We start from the raw sequence: 22,089 nt of genomic DNA on the forward strand, positions 1-22,089 counted from the left end.
CTGGCCGGGCGGGCCCAGCTCCTGCTCCCCACAGCTGGCACCACGGCAGACCCGTGTCCCCAAGAAGGAGGCGAAGCGCCCTCATGGGTCCGGGCTTCCCACCCCTGCCCCCTCAACAGCACGTCCTCTTGGCCCTGTGGGCAGGTCACATCTGGGAAGCCTCCCTGGAGGAGGGAGCGTCAGCTTGCAAACTAGCCTTCCCACAACCATAGAGAGGATGGCACCCCAGAGGCACAGACTGTGGGTGCAGGAGGGGCTGCTGCGTCTCCAGGGCACCCAGCCTGCACCTCTGGTGGCAGGGGGGGCACAGCTGCAACCTCTGGGAGCCCAAAGCTCACGGGAGAGAGGCCAGCCCTGCAGGGGTTCCACAGCACCCTCGGGAGGCCCAGGGACAGAGGCCGAGTGGCCTGCCCTCCCCAGGACCTTGGCTGCTCCTGCCCTGAGGGAGTGGAGGGCCCTCTGACCTGGGGGTGAGGCCAGAACAGCCTGTGGACTTGCCCCCTCACCCTCAGCGCCCCCAGTCCAGAGCCCCCCAGCACTGGCCCCTCCCCCCCAGCACCCCCAGTCCAGAGATCCCCCCAGCACTGGCCCCTGCCCTCAGGCACCGCTGCCTCTCAGAGTCCAGGTGGAGCCTTCCTGCCTGTCACCCTCTCATCCTCCTGCAGTGGGGCGGCATGTGGTGGCTTTTCGCTTGGGGGACCCCTGGCTGCCGCCCGCCTGGAGCCCCTGAAGGCTCGGACCCCCTTCTGCATGACTTTCCAACCAGCACCTCGGGCAAACTAAGGAGGAGTCACCCTGCCTTGGCCTTCGAGCCCCAGGGCCCGCTCAGGCCCAGTCCCCACCCCACGCCTCCTCTAGGCCGTGACCCCACTGGCACCTGGGCCACCTCTGCTGGCTCCAGGCAGGACGGCCCCACTGCCCAGGTCTCAGCAGACTCAGTGCCCACTTACAGCTGAAGATGGGGCAGGCGTGAGGCTGCAGGGCCTGTGGTCTCCCTGGGAAGGTGGGCGAGGGGACCACAGCTGCCGGGCACCGCCCCGGCCTCCCACCCTGGCCGGGACTCCGAGACGACACCCCGGCATTTGCCACCTGGTCCATTACCTCCCTCCCTCCAGCGCAGCCCACTCTCCCGGCCTGCCGGGGTCTCTCTCCCCGCCTTCTTTCGCCAGCACTCAACTTTGTCAGGGGCTAGGGACCCAGCGATGGGTGAGATGCCCTCGCTGCCCTTAGAGGATGCAGGGAAGCCCGTGTTGGCCCCACAGCGTGGCTGCAGGGCCTCAGAAGAGGATCCCTGTTCTGAGCTTCATTTAGGGGGGCATCCTCTCGGATGAGGGACCCCCATGCCTGCACCCAGCCTGGAGGGAAAAGGGGCCGTGGTGGGAGGAGGCCCTTGGGAGGGGGCGGGTCAGCAAATGGACAGTGGTGCCTGGGAGACACGACGGGGGTCGTGGCCAAGCAGCCTGCAGATGATGGGTGTGGCCCTCAGAGCTGGGACCCCCTACAGCCCTGCCTCTGCCAGTCCATCCTCCCTAGAGCCCAGGGGGATGCCCACCCCTCCCGGGGGACGCACAGTCCTGGCACCTCCTGGGGGCGCTCCCTGGTCCTCGCCCCCCAAGAGAAAGCGCTGTGGGAGGGGCCTCTGTCCCCATGGATAGGGCTCCCTGCTCCGGCCCCAGCCCCCCATCTGGAGCTGCTTGCCATTCCCAGAGGGTGGCTGCCCGGCTGTTGCCCACCCCCTGTGAGGTGGCAGTGCCAGGGGAGCAAGACCCCCGGCCCCGGACTCTGGGCAAGAGCCCGGCCCCATCTTAATGTCCACTGCCCACTGTCCTGCGGCCTTGGGTTCCTGCCGTACTCTTCACCCCAGACCCCGGACCCACGCAGCTCCTGAGGGTCCGGGATCTGATGCTGGCAGGTGGGGGGCACCGCAGATCAGGCTTGCCCACCACACCGCCGTTCCTAGAACTGTCCAGGCAGGCCAGGCAGACTCCCACCAGCCCCTTGGACACCCAAATGGTAAGGGTGTCCTGTCCTGATGGGAATCAGGCCCCCCAGGTGCCCAGGCTCCCATCGAAGGGCGTCTGTGACCTTCCCTGTGGGGGCTTCACCCACCCCTACAGCTTAGCCACACGTGACCCTGGAAGACCCTGCCAAGAGTGGGAAGTAGGCACTTGGGCCCTGAGCCTCCAGATACCAGGCTTCCCCTAGGTCCCCAAGGCTGGCCCCCAGGCTGGGCTCCCCGGCGCCCAGCCCGTCACCTCCCCTGGCTGCACACCCTACCTCTCGTGATGCGCTCCATGCCCAGCCTCCGTGCCGTGGTGCTCCCACGCCTTTGCCCCTGTCTGCTCTCACCAGCCTGCCCGTCTGGGCTGGGGGAGCCCGGCAGGGCTGAGGCCGCTCCTTCCTCTGCCCCGTGCCCCGCGCGCCTGGGTCCCTCCTTTCTCCTCCGAGTCACTGACCACAGCGCTGCAGGGGCCTGGCCCGGGGCCGAGGCCGCCCAGGAGACCTCCCCGGGCGCCCCCGCCCCACCCTTCGCATCAGTGAGTCGCCCTGCCCACCCCCACGCCCACACACTGCCTCACCCGGGCCGACTTCCCGGGGGACGGGACTGGGGGCCGCCCGCCCAGCACCCCCGCTGAGCAGCAGCCCCAGCTGCAGCCCCGGGCCCGGCCCGGTCTCCTCCTGGCGCTGGACAGCCCTCCAGGAGAGCCGGACGCTCCCAAGCCAGCCGGGACTGCCTGGCACAGACCTCGCAGCGCTCACGAGGCCAGGCTTTGGCACGCTCCGGGACACGCGACCGGTGGCTGGCACCGGCTGGAGCCTCTGCCTCCCCCTCCCGTCTCCTGCTTGGTGCCATGGGTCCACCTCCCACTCCCCAGCGCCCCCACGCGCGACTCTGCCCACAGTCGAGGCTAAAGGGGCTCACGTGCTCGGCAGAGTCCAGGGGTCTGCCTGTCATTTAAGCTCAGCTGCCCCCCTAGGGAGCAGGCACAGCCTGGCACGGGCGCCTGTCTGTCTGCTTCCGGCTTGGCCCTCCCGCAGGGCCCTGGGGCCCCAAGCATGCGGAGCAGCGGGACCCTCGCTGTCTCCGCCGCCAGAGCCCCTGCCCGGCCCCCAGCCCCTCCTCCCAAGGACGCCTCGTCCCAGACCCCTCGGGATGGGTCATTCAGGGGGTGGGGGGCTTTGCCACCGAACCGGCCCTAATGCTTGCTTTGCCCTGCTGCCCCAGCTCCGCGTCCTCTGACCCTGCAGACCCCATGGCCTGTGCCCCAGAGCGGAGGCAAGACCCCACCTCCCTGAGCCTCAGCCTCTCTGTCCACGTAGATGGGGGCCTGGGGCCAGCCTCCACCAGCCTGCGGGACCCGCCCTTGCCCTCTGTCCACCAAGGGCTCCGCCGGGAGCTGGGGGCTCTTCTGGGACAGCCCCATTAGAGGGGCAAAGTGACCCCTCCATGAGCAAGGAAACCGAGGTGTGGACTCATTGGGGGTCCCCCATCCTGGGAGGACACAGCTGGGGCCCCAAGTCCACAGTCCCCATTCAGCACCCAGGCAGCCTCGCCCAGGGGCAGGAGGGTCCTTCTGGCCCCCCACCTTCCCCACGGTGGGCTTTTCTCTCCGTGCTCCCCCCACTCCCGTCCTGCTCTCACCTGCCTGCTCAGCCCGCCTTCCCGGCTGGCCAGCGTTGCCCCTACCTCCTGCACTCGGCACACACACTGCCTGGCCTGGGGGTCCGGGACCCCTCGAGCACCCCGTCTCCCGCCCCATGCGGCCCCTCCTTTGCAGCCTCCCTAACCTCTTGCTCATGGCCCTGTGCCCCCTGACCCCTCCTGTTCCCGCTCACTCTGTCTTCACAGAGATCCCGCTGCCCCACCCTGCCTGGTCCGTCTCTCCGCTCCTGCCTGCCCCGGTCACCCAGCAGGACAGGAGCCCTGGGACCGCAGGGCACTCAGCGCTTGGCTGCAGCTTCCCCGCCACGGCCTCAGAACTGCCCCATGGGTCGTGGGCAGCGGCCAGCCCTCCAAGCCCCGTGCCCGTGCCTTCCTGGGCAGACCAGGGTCTCGTCCCCCTCAGCGGCTGCGTGTGGCCAGGGTCCCTACTGCCCCGCCGGTCCACAGGCCCCCCAGGGTTCTCGTCCTGAACCCTCACCTACAGGGAGTCAGCCCCCCACCACCAACCTGCACTGAGCTGCTCCAAGCCCCAGGAGATGCCCCCAGGGGCCGTGTCCCATCCGGCCATCTCTGATACCCAGGAGCCACGAGGTGCTCTCCTGAGGCTTCTGTGGGGACGGGGCGCCAGCCCCAGGTGCCTGGCACGCTGGCCGCGCTCGCCGGCTGCTCCGACCTCAGCTGGTCTGCAGGTCAGGGCTGGCCTGGCCTCTGCCTCGGCGCTCTGGGCTCTGGCCCTGACCGCCTGCCCGGGGGCTGGGCCGTTCCGTCCCCGTACCCACCCCTGCCGGCTCGCCCAGGCTCCTGGCGCAGGACTCGCTCTGAACGCCAGACCACCTGCACCCACAACAGCACCGCCCCCCGGGCACCCAGCCCTGCCAGGGCAGGGGCCACCCACCCCCCGATGCGGGGCCCTGGGTGGGCTTGAGGCAGCCCCGCCCCACGCACGCTGTGGTTTTCGGGCCTGGCTTCTCCCAGTGCCCTCGGGCCAGCTCGGCAGGCAGTGGCCACGTTCCCTGCCCTCTGGCCGCCCCTCAGGGCCTCCTGGGCCAGGCTTCCTCAGGCGGGAGAGCCGGGCGTGCGGATGACCGGCGCGTCCGAGATGGAGGTGCGCTGAGCGCGGCGGGCGGCCCACCCCACCAGCCTCCCTGGGCAGACTGGGAACCACCCAGCCCTGTATCAGCTCAGCCTCACCTTACAAGGCCAGGCCCTGGACGACTCCGTGGCCCGCAGGATGCCCTGAGTCCAGAGTCCTCCGGAAGTGCGTGGGCCCAGGGACCCTGGCTGTCCCTGACGGTTCCCCGCGCGGGCCAGGCCTGAGATGGGCCTGAGGCGGGCGCTGAGACCCCCACGGGCCATTGGAGGGGGTGGAGGTAACTCCCTGCCACCTGGGAAGGGGCAGAGCTTGGCATGGGGGCACTGCAGGGGAAGGGGGTGAGCCCTGGGGTCCCAGCCCACCAGCCTGAAGCCTCCTGCTGGCTCTCTGCACAGCCTCGCGGCCGCAGCCCAGAATAAGCCAGGCTTCGCTGAGGATCCGGGTGGATTCAGCTGACAGGCACCCTGGCCGCTGCTGGCCTGACACACCCTCCCGGCACTCGTGACAGCGACGTCCGGGGCCCTCTGCGGCCCCCGCCCCCTGCTGCCAGGTGTCCCAGGTGAGGGCCCAGGGTGATCCGCCTGGTGAGGAGGGCAACTGCCCACTCCCAAGGGCACCTGCGGCATCGCAGCCTCTCTGGTTCTGTCGCCCTCCAAGGGCGAGGGCCCGCCAGCCAGAGGCCTCTTAGACTCAGGGTTGGGAGTGGCAACCACGTGGGCATGCGGGGTCAGGGCCCGTGCGCAATGGGTCGGGGCCTGGAGAGTGTGCGGGCTGTGCCTGTCGGCCGGGTGGACAGACCATCTCCACCACCGTTCACGAGGGACCTCCCCGCCCCCACCCTCCTCGGCACGTGTTCCCAGGGGATTCAGAGGCAGGCTGCCCTCTGTCCCTGCCCCGGCCGGTCGCTCGCAGGCCCGCCTTTGCCGTCTAGGGCTGTGGGGCTCACGCCCAGGCCTGCCTGTGCCCTCAGCCCCGCCTCCCCGTCCAAGCTCCAGCAGCACCTCCAGCGTGCCCCGGCATGCCAGGGCAGCAGCCTGGCACTGGGTTTGGGAACAAAGGCAAAGCAACACCTGGATGACAGGCGCGCATGCAGGCAGGCCCTGGGGCTCCCCCTGCCACGCCCCACGGGGCTGGACAGTGTCCCTCCTGGCCTCAGGTTCCCCACTTTTTACAGGGCACTGCTGGACCTCCAGGACCGGTAGGCACCCCTTCACTCCTGGGCCGCAAGCTGGGCACAGGAGCACAGCGGCGACTCCTCCCAGATGCCCGGGAGTCCCCCCCGAGACGCGCCTGAGGGTCCCCTGGTTAGCGGCGCCAGGGAGGCCAGCTGAGCCAGCAACAGGCAGATGTGAAGCCAGGGGCGGACCCTCGAGGGTCTTCCTGCTCGCTGAGCTCAGTGGGCACGCAAACACTCTGCGTGGCCCCGGCCCTGGCCTTGCGGCCCTCAGGCCGGGCCGGGCGGGACAGGAAGAAAGCCATGCCTGAGTCTGCAGAAACCCTGTGAGCTGGAGCGGGACAGGCCGGGGCTCCCGGCTCCGCTCAGACACCGTGGAGCCCACCCACACACCCCACGCCTGCTCCATCCGGAGTCAGGGCCGTGGTGGACCTGGGGAGCTGAGGGACACCAGTCTCCCCAGGATCGAGCAGTCTGCCCCAGGAGACCAGGCTGTCAGGAGGTGGGGGCAGGCCAGCAGCCCCGTGGAAGCGGGAGGCCCTCCCACTCGGGAGAAGCAGAGGCGGGCTAGGTGGAGAAAGCCGCATTTCCCCCGGCCTTGGTGCCCGGAAGGGTGGAGGAGAAAGGCACTTAGGGTGGCTCAGAGGGACGTGAGGCGAGGCCCCAGCGCTGCAGGGGCTCCGAGCCCACCCACGGCCCTTCGCTTCTGCTTGCTCTCCGGGACTCTGTGAGGCAGGAACCGCGACGCCCCTACTGTACAGAGCAGGAAACTGAGGCTCAGAGGGCAGGGCACTGGCCCCAAGGACGCAGACCCAGCTTCTGCCTGCGGAGGCCTGACTCCAAGCGCGCACGCAGCCCGCGGTGCCTGCCACCCGGGGCAGGTGCGCCAAGGGCCAGCAAGGGCGGAGAATGTGGGGCCAAGTCCGGCTTTACCCTCTGCAAAGTAAGGGGTGGCCTGATGGTCCCCAGGGCCAGCAGGCCCAGAGGAGGCGGGGGATGGCGCACTGGGGAAGTGCTTGTCACCGGAGGGGGCGCGGAGCTGGTGGTAGGACGCAGTGGCGGAGGAGACGGCAGGCAGGCGGGCGGGCGCCCACACACACGTGGGTCGTGGGTCGGAGCTGCAGAGCCGCTGGGCCAGGCACCTGGGGAGGCACCCGCGGGCACCCTGCCCTGCCTTCCGCGCCCTGGCCTGGGCGGAGGGACCTACCTCAGGAGGCTCTCCAGGCCCTGCTTGCTAGAACTCCTCCTCAGGAGCGCAGAGCTGCTCATGATGCTGGCGGGCGCCCGGCTGCCCGTCGACCTGGCCTGACCCCCGCCCTGGGGCTGGAGGCTGCGGCTGCGGCTACTTCTTCAGAGGCTGCTGCCCACTGCCCCGGCTCCTCCTGCCCTGGGACCCTCCCTGCCCCTTTCTTTACCCAACCACCCGCTTCTTGCTCTGCCCCTTCCTCTGGCTGGCTGGCTGGTCTCTGGCTCTGATACCCCTTCCCTGCTCCTCTCTCTGCGGGTCTGTGACCCTCCGTCCGTCTGTCTGTCCTGGCCCCTCTGGCCCCTGGGGGTCCCCTGGGTGGGCTGCCCACTGGCTGCCCCGGGCACCCCAAATGGCTCTGTCTGCGTGGCCTCGTGGGCTCCGGGGCTCTGGGCCCCTCTCCTGCGCCAGGACGCCCAGCAGCTGCTTCGTGTTGGTCCCCCGCATCCCCCTTCTCCGCCCGCCTCGGCCTCGTCCACCTCCACCCCCTGCTCCTTCTGAGACTAGTAAAAAAGAAAGAGGGAAACCCTCGCCGCCCGGCAGCCTGGGGCCTGAGCAAGACCTGGGAGGCCTGTGCTGGGCAGGCGGCAGCCCCCTGCCTCCTGGTTCCCCCTCCTGCCCTCGCCCCCTTGCCAGCCCCCCACGCCTCGCAGCGCCCCCTCCCCCTGCGCCCCGGCCCCCGTCCTCGCCACCTCTCAGGGCCTGGCCCTGACCTTGTGCTCCCTGCCCTTGCCCCCCGCCCGGCCGTCCCAGGCCAGGCCAGGCCCGGCTCCTCCGCTTGATGCCCTCCAGCCCCCCTGGTCCCGCAGCCTCCTCTCTCCCCCCTGGTGTGTCTCGGTCTCTGTCTGCCTCCCTCCTCCCCCCTCCTCCCCCATCCTCCCCCCCACTCAGTCTCCGTGCTCCCGTTGCTTCTTCCCAGTCCTCTGCTCCTGTTATCACCTCGAGGAGCAGGCCGGGGCACCCAGGGAATGCCGTCAGCTCCCCGGTGGGGAGGCTGCTGCCCACCCCGCCTCTGACAGACGGCCCCGGGAGGCTCCTGAGGCCACTGCAGGCTCGCCTGTCGGGCGGGACGGCCGTGCTCCCCACCAGTGGCCAGAGGCACGAGGTCAGCGCGGTGGCCTGGCCGGCAGCCCCTCTTGCCCCTCAGGCTCTGGCCGAGGCTCCAGGAGCAGCAGCCCAGCCCACTGTTCCTCCGGTTGGGCTGAGGCGCCCCTGGTGACTCACTGTGGAGCACCCCGGGCAACTGGCCGGACCGGGGCGGGCCCGACCCGGCTCGGCCTCGGGGAGTCACCGAGGGCCAGCTCCGGGCCGGGCCGCCTCGTGTCCAGCAGCTTGCTGGGCTCACTCACGCCCTCGAACGCCCCGAGAGGCAGATGCCACCATAGACCCGTGCCGCAGGTGGGAAGACCAAGGCTCAGTCTGGTACCTGAGGTCAGGGCCCGGCAGAGCCAGAACCAAGCCCGCTGGGCACCTGCCGGCCACCCCAGCACCACTGCACGGCCTCTGCCTCCTACTTGCCGCGCCAGGCTGTTGGGGCTGGGAGCTCCTGCGGACGTGCGAGGGAACGAAGAGCGAGGTTGGGATCAGACCAGAGGGTGGGGGGACGTGGGGTGAGTGCCCGTGTGCTGGAGGAGGCGGCAGCCTTTGGAGAGACTCCGAGTGGCCCACAGGTCCTCGGTGCCTCGGTGTGGTGCTGCCTGCTGGAGGCTTTGCGGTGAGCCCTCTGGCTCAGACTGGCCCCCACGCACCAGGCTGCGTCCTGGGACCCACCGCCTCCCCTTGCACAAGCCAGGAGGGGCCAGAGACTGTGCGGGGTGTGCTGTGGAGGCCGCTGTGCCCACTGTGCGTCCAGCCCCCAGCCAGAGATGCGGAGACCCCCAGATGCTGGCGGGGCGAGGAGGAGCGGGGAGGGGGCGGCAGGGCCGGGCGCGGGCTGAGCCAGATCACCGCGGGAAAGGAAGCTTGCGTTTTGTTCCCATGTCAACTGGCCATATCCTCCTTGCCCCCTGCTCTTAGTTCTGGGATCCCAGCCACAGCCAGCCGGGAATGAGATGTGCCAAAGCATATTTCGGTTCAAAACAAGGAAAAATATTTCCACAGGGGAAAGGGCTGCCTTGGGGTGGTGGGAGTTTCCTGTCCCTGAAACTTAAACAGAATTGCACAATTGCTTATCAGACTGATGGGTGGGAGGTATTAGCAGCAAGAGTAGAAGTTTGAATGCCGCGGTGAGGGTTCACAGGTTCACAACTAAGGCATGTCCCAACAGGAAAAATAGGGCAGAGTGTTTGGCGTCAGGGTCACCGTTTTCTCTCCATCCACCCATCCATCCCCCTGTCTGTGCATCCTCCGTCCATCCTCTTTCCATCCATCCATCCTCCACCATCTCTTTTCCATCCATCATCTATCTATTCATCTGCCCATCCATCTTCCGTTCAACATCAATCCATCCATACTCAATCCATCCATCACCTATCCATCCATTCTCCACGCATCACCTACCCGTCTATCCCCCATAAGTCCATCCATCCATGATTTTAAAGGTCTTAATACATGTAGAGCATGTAAAACCCTTAAAAGAAACATTTAGCTAGGTATCCATCCATTCTGAGCAAAATAACTACTGAAAATATGTTAATTGCTATTATCCACGTGTTCATCAATTTGTGTGTCCATTTGCCCTGCTAGCCAGCTGGTGAACTATGTTCATTCTGTTACACATCCGTCTGTCTGTCTCTCTAAACATCCTACTATACTTACATTCATCTAAATATCAATATTTCGCTATCTTTCCCGTTCGTACATCCTTTGATATATCTGCCTATTCATCCATCCACATGTGGTCCATCTTCCCACCTGGCAAGTCATACCTCCGCTTGTGCCTGAAAACGTGTATGTCTGTCCTATCACGTACACATCGGGGCTTCCTGGGTGGCACAGTGGCAAAGAACCCACCTGCCAATACACGGCATGCAGGAGACGCGGCTTCAGCCCCTGGGTCTGGAAGGTCCCCTGGAGCAGGAATTGTCAGCCTGCTGCAGCATTCTTGCCTGGAAAACTCCACGGGCAGAGGAGCCTGGTGGGCTACGGTCCCTCAGGGTTGCAGAGAACGGGACCAACTGAGCGACGGAGTGTGCACCCACACACGCGCATTTTATCCATTATTTTGCCCATCAGTTCAGTTCAGTTCAGTCGCTCAGTCGTGTCCGACTCTTTGCAGCCCCATGAATCGCAGCACGCCAGGCCTCCCTGTCCATCACCATCTCCCGGAGTTCACTCAGACTCACGTCCATCGAGTCCGTGATGCCATCCAGCCATCTCATCCTCTGTTGCCCCCTTCTCCTCCTGCCCCCAATCCCTCCCAGCATCAAGGTCTTTTCCAATGAGTCAACTCTTCGCATGAGGTGGCCAAAGTATTGGAGTTTCAGCTTCAGCATCAGTCCTTCCAATGAACACCCAGGACTGATCTCCTTTAGAATGGGCTGGTTGGATCTCCTTGCAGTCCAACGGACTCTCAAGAGTCTTCTCCAACACCACAGTTCAAAAGCTTCAATTCTTCGGCACTCAGCCTTCTTCACAGTCCAACTCTCACATCCATACATGACCACAGGAAAAACCATAGCGTTGACTAGATAGGCCTTAGTCAGCAAAGTAATGTCTCTGCTTTTGAATATGCTATCTAGGTTGGTCATAACTTTCCTTCCAAGGAGCAAGTGTCTTTTAATTTCATGGCTGCAGTCACCATCTGCAGTGATTTTGGAGCCCCCAAAAATAAAGTCTGACACTGTTTCTGCTGTTTCCCCATCTATTTCCCATGAAGTGATGGGACCGGATGCCATGATCTTCGTTTTCTGAATGTTGAGCTTTAAGCCAACCTTTTCACTCTCCTCTTTCACTTCCATCAAGAGGCTTTTTAGTTCCTCTTCCCTTTCTGCCATAAGGGTGGTGTCATCTGCATATCTGAGGTTATTGAAATTTCTTCCACAATCCTGATTCCAGCTTGTGATTTGTCAACCCCAGCATTTCTCATGATATACTCTGCCTACCATGTATGGATGTGAGAGTTGGACCATAAAGAAAGCTGAGTGCAGAAGAATTGATGCTTTTGAACTGTGGTGTTGGAGAAGATTCTTGAGAGTCCCTTGGACTGTAAGGAGAGCCAACAAGTCAATCCTAAAGGACATCGGTCCTGAATATTCATTGAAAGGGCTGATGCTGTAGCTGAAACTCCAATACTTTGACTACCTGATGCAAAAAAAAACCACAAAAAACCTGACTTGTCAAAAAAAGACCCTGATGCTGGGAAAGATTGAAGGCAGGAGGAGAAGGGGACGACAGAGGATGAGATGGTTGGATGGCATCACTGACTCAAGGGACATGAGTTTGAGTAAATTCCGGGGGTTGGTGATGGACAGGGAAGCCTGGCATGCTGCAGTCGATGGGGTCGCAAAGAGTCGGACATGACTGAGTGACTGAACTGAACTGAGTAAGTTAAATAAGTAGGGTGACAAAAGGCAGTCTTAACATACTTCTTTCCCCATTTTGAATCAATCAGCTGTTCCATGTAAGGTTCTAACTGTTGTTTGTTGACCTGCACACAGGTTTCTCAGGAGACAGATAAGGTGGTCTGGTATTCCCATCTCTTTAAGGATTTTCCAGTTGGTTGTGATCCACACAGTTAAAGGGATTTTTGTAGTCAATGAAGCAGAAGTAGATGTTTTCTGGAATTCCTTGCTTTCTCTATGATCCAACAGATAGCAATTTGATTTCTGATTCCTCTGCCATTTTTAAACCCAGCTTTTACATCTGGAAGTTCTCAGTACACGTAATGCTCAACCCTAGCTTGAAGGATTTTGAGCATAACCTTACTATCATGGAAATGAGCGCAGTTGTCCAGTAGTTCGAGCATTCTTTGGCATTGCCTTTCTTTGGGACTAGAATGAAAACTGACCTCTCCAGTCCTGCGGCCACTGCTGAGCTTTCCAAATTTGATGCCATACTGAGTAAAGCACTTTAACAACATCATCTTTTAGGATTCAAAACAGCTCAACTGGCATTCCATCACCTCCGGTAGCTTCTTTCGTGGTGATGCTGCCTAAGGCCCACTTGACTTCACATTCCAGGATGTCTGACGCTAGATGAGTGATCACACCATCATGATTATCTGAGTCATTAAGAACTTTTTTGTACAGTTTTTCTGTGCATTCTTGCCACCTCTTCTTAATCTCTTCTGCTTCTGTTAGGTCCATACCATTTCTGTCCTTTTTTGTGCCCATCTTTGCATGAAATGTTCCCTTGGTACCTCTGATTTTCTTGAGGAGATCTCTAGTCTTTCCCACTCTGTTCTTTTTCTCTATCTCTTTGCACTGATCACTGAGGAAGGCTTTCTGATCTCTCCTTGCTATTCTTTGGAACTCTACATTCAGATGGGAATATCTTTCCTTTTCTCCTTTGCCTTTAGCTTCTCTTCTTTTCTCAGCTAGTTGTAAGGCCTCCTCAGATAACCGTTTTGCCTTCTTGCATTTCTTTTTCTTTGGGATGATTTTGGTCACCACCTCCTGCACAATGTCGTGAACCTCTGCCCACAGTTCTTCAGGCGCCCTGTCTATCAGATCCAGGCCCTTGAATCTATGTCACTTCCACTGCATGATCGTAAGGGACGTGATTTAGGTCACACCTGAATGGCCTATCGGTCATAGCTGCATAGCTTACTTTCTTCAATTTAAGCCTGAATTTTGCAGTAAGGAGCTAATGACCTGGAGCCGCATTAGCTTGAGGTCTTGTGTTTGCTGACTGTAGAGAACGTCTCCATTTTTGGCTGCAAAGAATATAACCAATCTGATTTTGGCATCGCCTGTTTGGTGCTATCCATGTGTAGAATTGTGTCTTGTGTTGCTGGAAAAGGGTGTTTGCTGTGGGTTTTCTTTGGACAAAATCCCGTTAGCCTTTGCCCTGCTCTATTTTGTACTTAAAGGTCAAACTTGCCTATTAGTCCTTGGATCTCTTGACTTCCTACTTTTGCGTTCCAGTCCCCTCTAATGAAAGGACAGGTTTTTTTGGTGTTAGTGCTAAAAGGCCACGTAGGTCTTCATAGAACTGGTCAACTTCAGCTCCTCCAGCATCAGTGGCTGGGGCACAGATGTGGCTGGGGCATACCGTGACGCGGAATGGTTTGCCTTGGAAATGAACCCAGATCATTCTGTCATTTTGAAATTGCACCCAAGTACCCCATTTCAGGGAGAAGGAAATGGCAACCCACTCCAGTACTCTTGTCTGGAAAATCCCATGGACTGAGGAGCCTGGTGGGCTACAGTGCACGGGGTCGCAAAGAGTCGGGCACGACTGAGCGACTTCACTTTCACTTTTCAACCACGTTTCAGACTTTCTTGTTGACCATGAGGGCTACTCCGTTTCTTCTAGGGATTCTTGCCCACAGTAGTAAACAGAACGGTCATCTGAATTAAATTTGCCCACTCGTAAAAAACCACCAGTCTTGTGTATCCATCTGCATTTATCTGCCCAGTTATCTATCTATAACGTTGCATTTATTTACCCATACACTAATGCCTATCTTCAAACTCATCCATGCATCATCCATCTACCTGTCCTCTCACTCACACATCCACCCACACACTCATCCACCCGTCATCCGTCTGTCCACTCACCTACCCATCCATCCTCCCATAATTCATCCATCCACTTAATCAACTTCCACCTCTCCACCTATCCCTTCATCCATCCACCCACCCATTATCAATTTTTTACATCCAGCCGTCCAGCCATCTACCTACCCACCGACCAATTCACACATCATCCCTCCATCCAAACATCCCTCTGTTCGTACCTTTATCAACCTACTCATGCGCTCATCCACCCATCCATCCATTCAGCCAGCCATCCACCCAAAATTCATCCATCTAGTCACCTGTCCACTGTCCATCCAGCCGTCATACACTGACTCATTCACCCAGCTGTCCACCCGTCCATCTGCCCATCCATCAGCCCACCCACCTATCCGACTATTCTCTCATCCGCAAATCGCCCATTCATCCCTTCTCTCCGTGCCCTCATTCTCGCGTCAGCCACGCATCCGTTCATCCCGCATCCCTCCTCTCAGCATCCATCTGTCCACCCACTCATCCGTCCGCTCATCCAGCCAGCCAGCCAGCCAGCCCGCCCGCCATTCTGCACCCATTCACCCCCCACCCATTTACCCAGCCAGCACTCGCCCACCCACCCAGTCACTCATCCACTCACCTGCTCACTCAGCCATCCGTCCATCTGTCCTTCCACCCACCCACTCATTCATCACCCACTTACCCATCACCCGTTATTCAGCCACCCCGTACCCTTCATCCACGCATCCATGCATCCATCCACTTACCACCCACCCTCGCACCCACCCACCCACCTCTCCTTCCTTCCATGCGCCCATGCACTCCATCAGCTATCCATCGTCCACTCATCCCTCCATCCATATACTTACCCAGCCAGCCAGCCAGCTACCCAGCTACCCGCCATGTATCTATCCAAACACCCATCCATGCAGTCGCCATTGATCCACCTATCCACCCATCCGCCCGCCCAGCCATCCACACATCTACCCCTTTACCCACCATCCATCCGTCCCTCCGTCCACCTATTAGGCATCTGTCCATCCATCCATCAGCTAGTTGTCGCTACTTCCTGCCTTTCTTCATTTAGACTTTTCTTTTGTTGCGTCTTTTTATCCTTTTTTCTTTCTTCTGTGACTAAGACATGGTTCATAAGCTTGTGGCTATAGAAGATAGAGGCGCGTACTCTCTCCCCAGTAAGGTTAGCGCCGCGACAGAACTTCAATGAGGACTGGGGAGGGAGGGCTCTGTCCTGTTTAGACATTCTCACACGCACGCACGCACGCACGCACGCACGCACGCACACACACAGAGCTATATCTCAGTGAAAGGCGCGTCAGGCACTTCCTTGGTGGTCCGCCGGTTAAGATTCCGCCTTGCAGTGCAGGGGCCACGGGTCCAGGGACTAAGCTCCCACATGCCGCAGAGTAGCTAAGCCCACCCTGCAGCTACTGAGCCCCGGGCCCTGGAGCCCGCGCGCCGCGCGCCGCCCGCCGGGGGAGCCCGCGCGCCGGAACGAAAGATTCCGCATGATCAGTGAAGATCCTGCGTGCTGCCACTAAGACCCAGTAAAGCCAGATCAGTGATTTTTTTAAAAAAAGATGTGTCAAACAGTGAGAGTCCGTGAGGGCCGGAGTGTGGAAGAGGGGCCTCCGGTACAGCAGTGTTCCTGAGAGCTCACCTGTCTCATGTGAGCCTCAGTCCAGCAAGGGGAGAGGGGCCAGCGTGCTGTGGTGGGGACCTCACAAAGCTGGGGTTTGGGGAGGGGCTGGGACCGGGAGAAAGGCCCACGCTGTCTTTCCAGATCCCTCTAGAACCAACTGGTTGGATCCATCGGTCCCACGTCCCACTTCTGTTTTGAAGAGGAGAGGGTGCGTGGGCAGCCTCGGGACCTCAGAAGGGAAGCCATCCGCAGAGCAGGTCCTCTCCCGGAGGGGCACAGACCCCTTTGGAGTGAGGGGCTTCTGTTTTCCCCTGGTGGGCGGAAAAGGGCAGCGTCTGAGGCCCCACCTCCCGGGCACAGAGTCGGGCAGCGACCCTCTCCCGGTCTTCACTCACCCGGGGGACAGTGGGGAGGCTGAGGCTGCCCCCCCACTCTCTGCCAGCTCTGCCTGCGGATCGCTGGGTCCTCTCGCCCCCGGCGCTGGCCCTGCTCCAGGCTCCTGCGGGGCAAGGCGCACCCAGCTCCCAGGTTCCCAGACAGCCCCTCCCCGCCAGCCAGGGGACCAGACGGTGCTCGCTTCTCCACCCACCCGCTCCCACCTTCCTGGCTCAGAGGCGGGGAGCTGATGGAGTGCGGACAGACAGGCCTGACCCCAGGAAAGGGCCAGGGCTTTCCTCTCCCATCACCCCCCACCCCTTATCTGCCTGTGTCTGGCACTGCAGGGCCGTGCTGGCCGGTGAGGAGGCCTGATTTTCCCCATCCCCTTATCTCCTGTAAACTCCACACCCTCACAGGCCGGCCCGGCCCCCTCCCTCCAGGCTCGCGTGTGTGAGGGGAGGTGTGAGGGGCTCCCCTTTGGCTGAGCTTTCCCGGGGCCTGCACCCCGCCTGCGCCTTCCCCGCTGGGTCTCCACTCATGGCAATGAGAGTCTGTCTCAGGGCCGGGGAGGTTTGGGAACTGCCCTCACTGGTGACCTTGTGGCCCAGGCCCCCTCTCCACTCTCTTCTCCAAGAAGACCTTGAGCAGCCACTGAAAAGAGGACCCCGAGATGCACGGGGCTGGGGCTGGGCCTGGGGGGGAAGCTGAGGGCACCTCTCCAGGGGGCCCTGGAGAGGACCTGCTGCCCCCGCTGGTGCCGAGCCCCATCTCTGCTTTGAGGGCAGACCCCGGGGTCTCTTCTGAGTTGTGCTCTGTTGAGGGTGGCTCTCCACATCCCAGAAAACTCAGGGAGCGCCAGTCTATGGGATTTCTGAGGGCCTCCGAGGGCAGCCCAGCCAGTTCTGGGTCCTCCCGACTCCTCGCTGGATCTCAGGGGGTCTGGGCCCCTGCAGGAAAGCAGATGGTCAGAGCCAGTGACCAGCTGCCCTCCAGCAGCGGGTGCAGCCCTCAAGCCTCAGCTCTGCCCATGGAAAGGGGCCCTGGCACCGGCCTGCCTGGCTGGGCAGTGCTTCCAGCGCTCAGCGAGGCCGGTCCAGGCTGTGAGTGATGACTGTGCACTTGAAGAAACTGAGGCCTCAGGGTGGGGTGCAGTCACCCCAGAAAGTCGGTGCCATCTGCCCTGGGTCTTTGGGCCCACCCAGCCCCTGCCCTGGGTCAGGACCGAGGAAGGCAAAGTCAGCACTCAGGGCTGGCCTTGGGGGCTTCTGGCCACTGCCCGAGGGGGGCTGGCCCTTGCTCTGGGCCCTGCGAGGGGTGCTGCTGCAGAGGCTGGCCGGGCGGGGGGCGTGGGGGGTGGGCAGCGCCGCTTCGACCCACGGTACCCCTCTGGCAGGGGCCGCCCATCCTGACCCCAAGACCCCCCCTGGTTCTGCCCCTGCGGCTCCAGGATTGTTCTCTGAGAAGGCAGATGGGGACCAGGAAGGGGGTGGGGAGGCAGGGAAGGGTTTCCGGCTTCCCAAGTCGGCAGGGTGGGCCCTGCAGTGACTTCCCCGTGTGTGTGAAGGTCCTCTCCCTCCCCCGCACCGAGGAGGGGATGTGAAGGGTCCAGATGGAGGCGGGAGGAGGCGCAGAAGGAAGGCATCCATCATCTGTGCTGAGCTCAGCCTTCCCGCTCCCCTGGGAAATTTCCGGGCGCCCGAGACCCCTGACCTGGGGGAGGAGGAGACGAGGCCCACCTGGGGGTCCTGAGGCCTGACCCAGCTCTGACTGCCGCCCCCGGATCTGGGCCGGAGGCCGGGAGAGGAGCCCCAGTGTGTGGCCCCCATCCCTCCGCCCCATCAGCTCGCGTGGCTGGGGGGGCCATCCGCCCTCCTGAGCGGGCTTTGGCGCCACTCGCTGCTCCAAGTGGTGCTGGGCCTGCTGGAGAGGCAAGTGGGCGACAGGGAGAGTCGTGGGGTGCCTGGGGGTCCCCACCCAAGGCCTCTCCGGGGCCACGGGCCCCTCCCACCCCGGCTCCCTTGGCCGGACGGACGTGTCTGAGGCCTCCGGGCCAGCTCGGCCCTTCCTCCACTGCCCGCGGCCCTGTGGGACCAGCGGCCTTTGTCCTGCAGGTCCTGTAGCGCAGAGGGCAGGCTCGACAGGGCCTGTAGGGACAGATGGCCCAGAGAGGGAGCCTGCAGGCTGTCCCCCTGCCGCCCGCCTGCCCCCTGAGCTTGACACATGGGCGGGGGTCACACCTTATCTGGAGGGCTGGGAGGGGGACAATGGCCTGGGGGTCAGGGAGACACCCGCTCACCGTATCCCAGCCCTGTCCCAGGAGGGGACAGACCCGACCTCTACGTGGGCCCCCACCGTGGGCAGTGGCGGATGCAAAGGGAACCTGGAGTAGGGGCCCCCCAGGGAGGGGAGCTCAGAGGAAACTGGAAGCCTGGAGAGGGGTGGGGCTGCCAGGGAGGTTGAGGAGGGTCCTTCCAGTCTGCCATGATTCTGGCACCTTCCAGAACGGGGAAGGGCTGAGAAGGCCAGACAGTGGGACAGTGAGGGCCGTGGGGCCGGGGCAGAAGCGGCCGCCCCAGGGTGTGGATCGTGCCACTCCGGGGCACACGGTTCCACGCATGGAAGAACGCGGAACCCACGGCTTGTGGACAAAGAGCGTGGCCGGAAAAGGGGCAGGGGTCTGTAGGCCACCCTGTCGTCCCAGCCAAGCGGGGAGGCGCAGAGCTGCAGCTGGGGCTGCAGGGGAGGTGGGCAGGGGCCCGAGATGCTGCCCGCGGGTGGCAGAGGGCACGGGGAGGACCAGCCTGCTCCAGCCTGGCCTTGGGGAGGGCTGGGGCACCCATGGGCCTCCAAGGCGTCTGGGGCAGTTTGAGGGGGCTGGTCCCGTGCGCAGGCAGTCTGAGGGGATGGCTTGCCCTGGACCCACCGACCTGACGGCTCTGCTGCGGGCGGCCAGTGGGGGCTGGGAGACAGTCTTCGGCCATCTCTGGGCTCTGCTCTCTGTCCCAGCAGACCCTGGCCCTCCGGGGACCCCCCGGAGGGGCTTCCCAGCCTCAGGTCCCCTGCCGGGCGTCGGGACTTCTCTGTCACCCCAGACAGGAAAATCCCTGCTTCCCTTCGTCACCTTGTGAAACGAGAACCCCCCCACGCCCCCCCCCGCCCTGGGTCTCAGTTTCATTCTGAAAGGTCAGGACGCGCACCGTGCCGGGGGGTGGATGTTGGGGGCGCCCAGCTCCAGGGCGAGGGGTGTCTCTGGACTGATCCTCCCCCCGAGTGCCCGACAGACCCCAAGCCCCAGGGACAGGCCCCGGCGAGCCGCCCAGCCCGGGGCTGGTGGCCGTTGCCTCTATCGCCCCCTCTCCTCTGCGTGCACGACAGCTGGTGGGGGGGTCAAGGATGGGGCCAAGGAGCGGGCAGGCCCCTGCCAGCCGCCGCGCAAGCTGTGCCCTTCTATGGGCACGCGGTGGCCGGAGGCGCATGAGAGCCCGGGCTGGGCAGCGCTGACGTGCAGAGCCATTCCCGAGCGAGGACAGCTGTTCCCGTCACCTGCTCCGTGCGGCGTGCCGGCCCCGCAGGAGGACAGGCCGCCTCCTTGGGGCAGCAAGCCTGGGTCACGCCTCTCTCCCCTCCTCTACCGCAAGCGGTGGGTCTTGCTTGGCAACCCCCAGCTACCCCCGACAGCCCGGGGTGGGCACATGCGCCCTGACCCCCCTGGACCCCAGCTGCCCCTGCCCCCCAGGACTCAGGCCCATGGCCCCCACCCAGGGCTCCCCTGGAGCTCGGCCGGGAGGAGACGCCCGTGCACCGCCCTCACCTGCCCGTGCGTGCACCTCGCCGACAGCTCCAGCCACCCTTCCTCATCAATAAAAGCATCATCGTGGAACCGGGTACCACTGCCTCCAACCTCCCATGGGAGAGCTGGGGGCAGAATCCACTTTGCAAGGAGACCCTGAGGCCGTGGGGAGCCTGGGTTGTGGTGGCCCGGCTGGCGGGGGTCCTAGTGGGCCAGCTGGCTCTCCCTTCGCCTGCCCCCCGCAGCGGCCCTGGAGCAAGTGGGGGCAGCTGTTCGGCTCCGCCTCGGTCCTGTGGCTCTGAGCGTCTCACACCTCCCTCTGCTCCTTCCTTCCCGCCACCCTGCCGCTGGGCCCGTGGCCTCTCCCCACACAGCTGCCCACGCCCCAACTGTCTGGGCCCGTGGCCTCTCTCCACACAGCTGCCCATGCCCCGACTGCTGTCCGTCCACGAGCTCTGGCCGCTCTCTTGTGCAGCCCCTGCATCCTGGGACCATCAGACCCCCACAGCCAGGGACCCCACCTCCCCGCCTCTCAGGCGAGGGTGCTCCACAGAGCCTGGCGGCCTCCTACAGACACCCAGGTGGCCAGCGTCCCCTCCCAGCTCTGGCTGTCCCCTCGCGCAGCCCACCTGAAGCCCCGGTCGGCCCCTCACATCCCCCCACCTGCCGGGCACTCGGACCCCGCAGCGCCCTCTGCCTCCTCACCCCTGGCGGGTCAGGGCGGCCCGGGAGAGGGCCTGGCCGGACTCCCAGCACAGGCTTCGAGGCTCCCGAGGCTGAGCAACCCTCGTGGCCAGGCCTCTTGGACAGGGCCCACCCCACCTCCTGCCCTCACTGTCTCCGTCCTGCCTGCCCTAGGCCCGGGCTCTTCCCTGGGCATCCAGCTGCCTGGAGCCCGGTTCGCATCCCACTGGCGGGTGGGTGAACCCACCTCTCCCAGTGAGGCCCAGCTGCAGCGGTGGACAGAAGAGCATCTAGCTGCCCCGGGCGGGGTGGGGACAGGGACCCAGGAAGACGCCCTGCAGCAGCCTGTGAGCTGCGTCCGGGCCCCGTGGTGCCGCAGACCTCGGGTTAAGCGCGGCCCCACAGCGTGCAGATGCAAAGGCTTGTGCGGGCCTGGGCGTGCGTGTGGCCCGGCCCGGGGCCTTACCCTGTGTCTTCCGCCAGCAGCTCCTGCCGCTCCTCGGAGCCGAGGTGGCCGGGAGTGTCCGCCATCAGTCCTCACTGTGCGTGTGACTGCAGCTCTGGGCGCTTCCTGGGGCGGCTGCCCTGGAGCCCCCACCCCCAGCCGGGTTTCACTTCCCCCTTCCGGCTGCAGGTTGAGGTTTGGAGTGCATCGGGGCTGGGGTTGGGGTGTTGTTTTCTAATCTGTTGCTGCAAGAGGAGAAGAGAAAAAAAACACGAGTCACCAGGAAGCGTTGAGCAAGTTGCAGGGCCCAGAGGCGGAGGTGAGGCTGAGGTGCAGGGTGTGGGGGCTGGGACCCTGCACAGGAGCCCCCCACCCACCTGCAGTCCCGGCCTCGAAGTCCACCTCTGCACAGCTGCTGTCCCCAGGCAGAGGGCATGGCCCCAGTCCCTAAGCCTCCACATGAAGCGTGGTGACCTCCCTGGGGGGCGTCTCCTGGGTGCACTCCCAGAGCATGGTCCCCTTTCCCGAACCTTGGGCCTTCGGCTGGCTCACCCCTCGTTGGCCCCTGCTCTCCAGACTTCTGGGGCCCAGCCTGAGCCACCCTGCCTACAGGAGCCCCCTCATCCACCCCCGTGTTCACTCACAGTTTTCTTTACTTTCCTGAACTGTTGGGGTCTCTCTGCTGCCCCCGGACTCTGCCAGCCCCCATGGCTGGGGGACTCGGGACTGGCCCGCACCACCAAGCATTCACCAGATCCTGGGGCCCTCCACAGAGTGTCCTCTCTGCCCATCCCCACCCTCAAAGGCCCAGAAACAACAGATCTCTCCTGTGGAGGTGCTGAACTGTGTCCCCAAATCCGTAGGCTGGAGTCCCACAGGCCAGCACCCCAGAACGGGACCTTATTTGGAAATAGGGTCACTGTAGATGCAATCAGTTAAGATGAGGTCACTAGGTCATAATTCAGGATGACTGATGTCTGTACAAAAAGGGGAAACTTAGAGGCAGCCTCCGGCCTGTCGGGAGACGCCAACTGAAGATGAAAGCGAGGTGGGGGTGGTGCCTCTCAAGCCGAAAAGCCCCAGGAAACCACCAGACACTGGGGAGGGGCCAGGAGGAACCTCTGTGACAGCTGGGTCCCCACCTTCGGGCTCCAGGACGGGAGGTGTGGGAGCCGCTCCAGGACGCTCACACCCTGCCTTCTGCTGTGTGTCCAGCAAAGAGGCCCCGACACTTGCTGAAGCTGGAGGGTGAGAGCCACCCTGTTTCCACTCCTGGGAGGTGGGACCCATGGCAGCCGTGCCCGAGGGTGCCCGGGGCTCTGGGCCCATGGGGGGCAGCAT

General features: G+C 63.3%; 1 protein-coding gene across 12 annotated transcripts in view; it reads right to left on the minus strand.

The window, feature by feature from the left end:
• Positions 1–20,895, minus strand: part of LSP1 (lymphocyte-specific protein 1) — a 41,238-nt gene extending 20,343 nt beyond the window's left edge. For 7 of the 12 annotated variants that reach the window (XM_018042939.1, XM_018042938.1, XM_018042934.1 and 4 more), the window contains exon 1: positions 2,580–2,869. In XM_018042939.1, the coding sequence (XP_017898428.1) occupies positions 2,580–2,854 (275 nt within the window). In that variant the 5' untranslated portion in view covers positions 2,855–2,869. Of the gene's footprint in view, positions 1–2,579; positions 2,870–4,171; positions 4,240–4,855; positions 5,409–7,138; positions 7,756–20,769 lie in introns of those variants that run through there. The other 5 variants (XM_018042944.1, XM_018042943.1, XM_018042945.1 and 2 more) reach the window with 4 other exon arrangements.

This window comes from Capra hircus, chromosome 29 (assembly GCF_001704415.2).
Source record: "Capra hircus breed San Clemente chromosome 29, ASM170441v1, whole genome shotgun sequence".
Lineage (NCBI taxonomy): Eukaryota > Metazoa > Chordata > Mammalia > Artiodactyla > Bovidae > Capra > Capra hircus.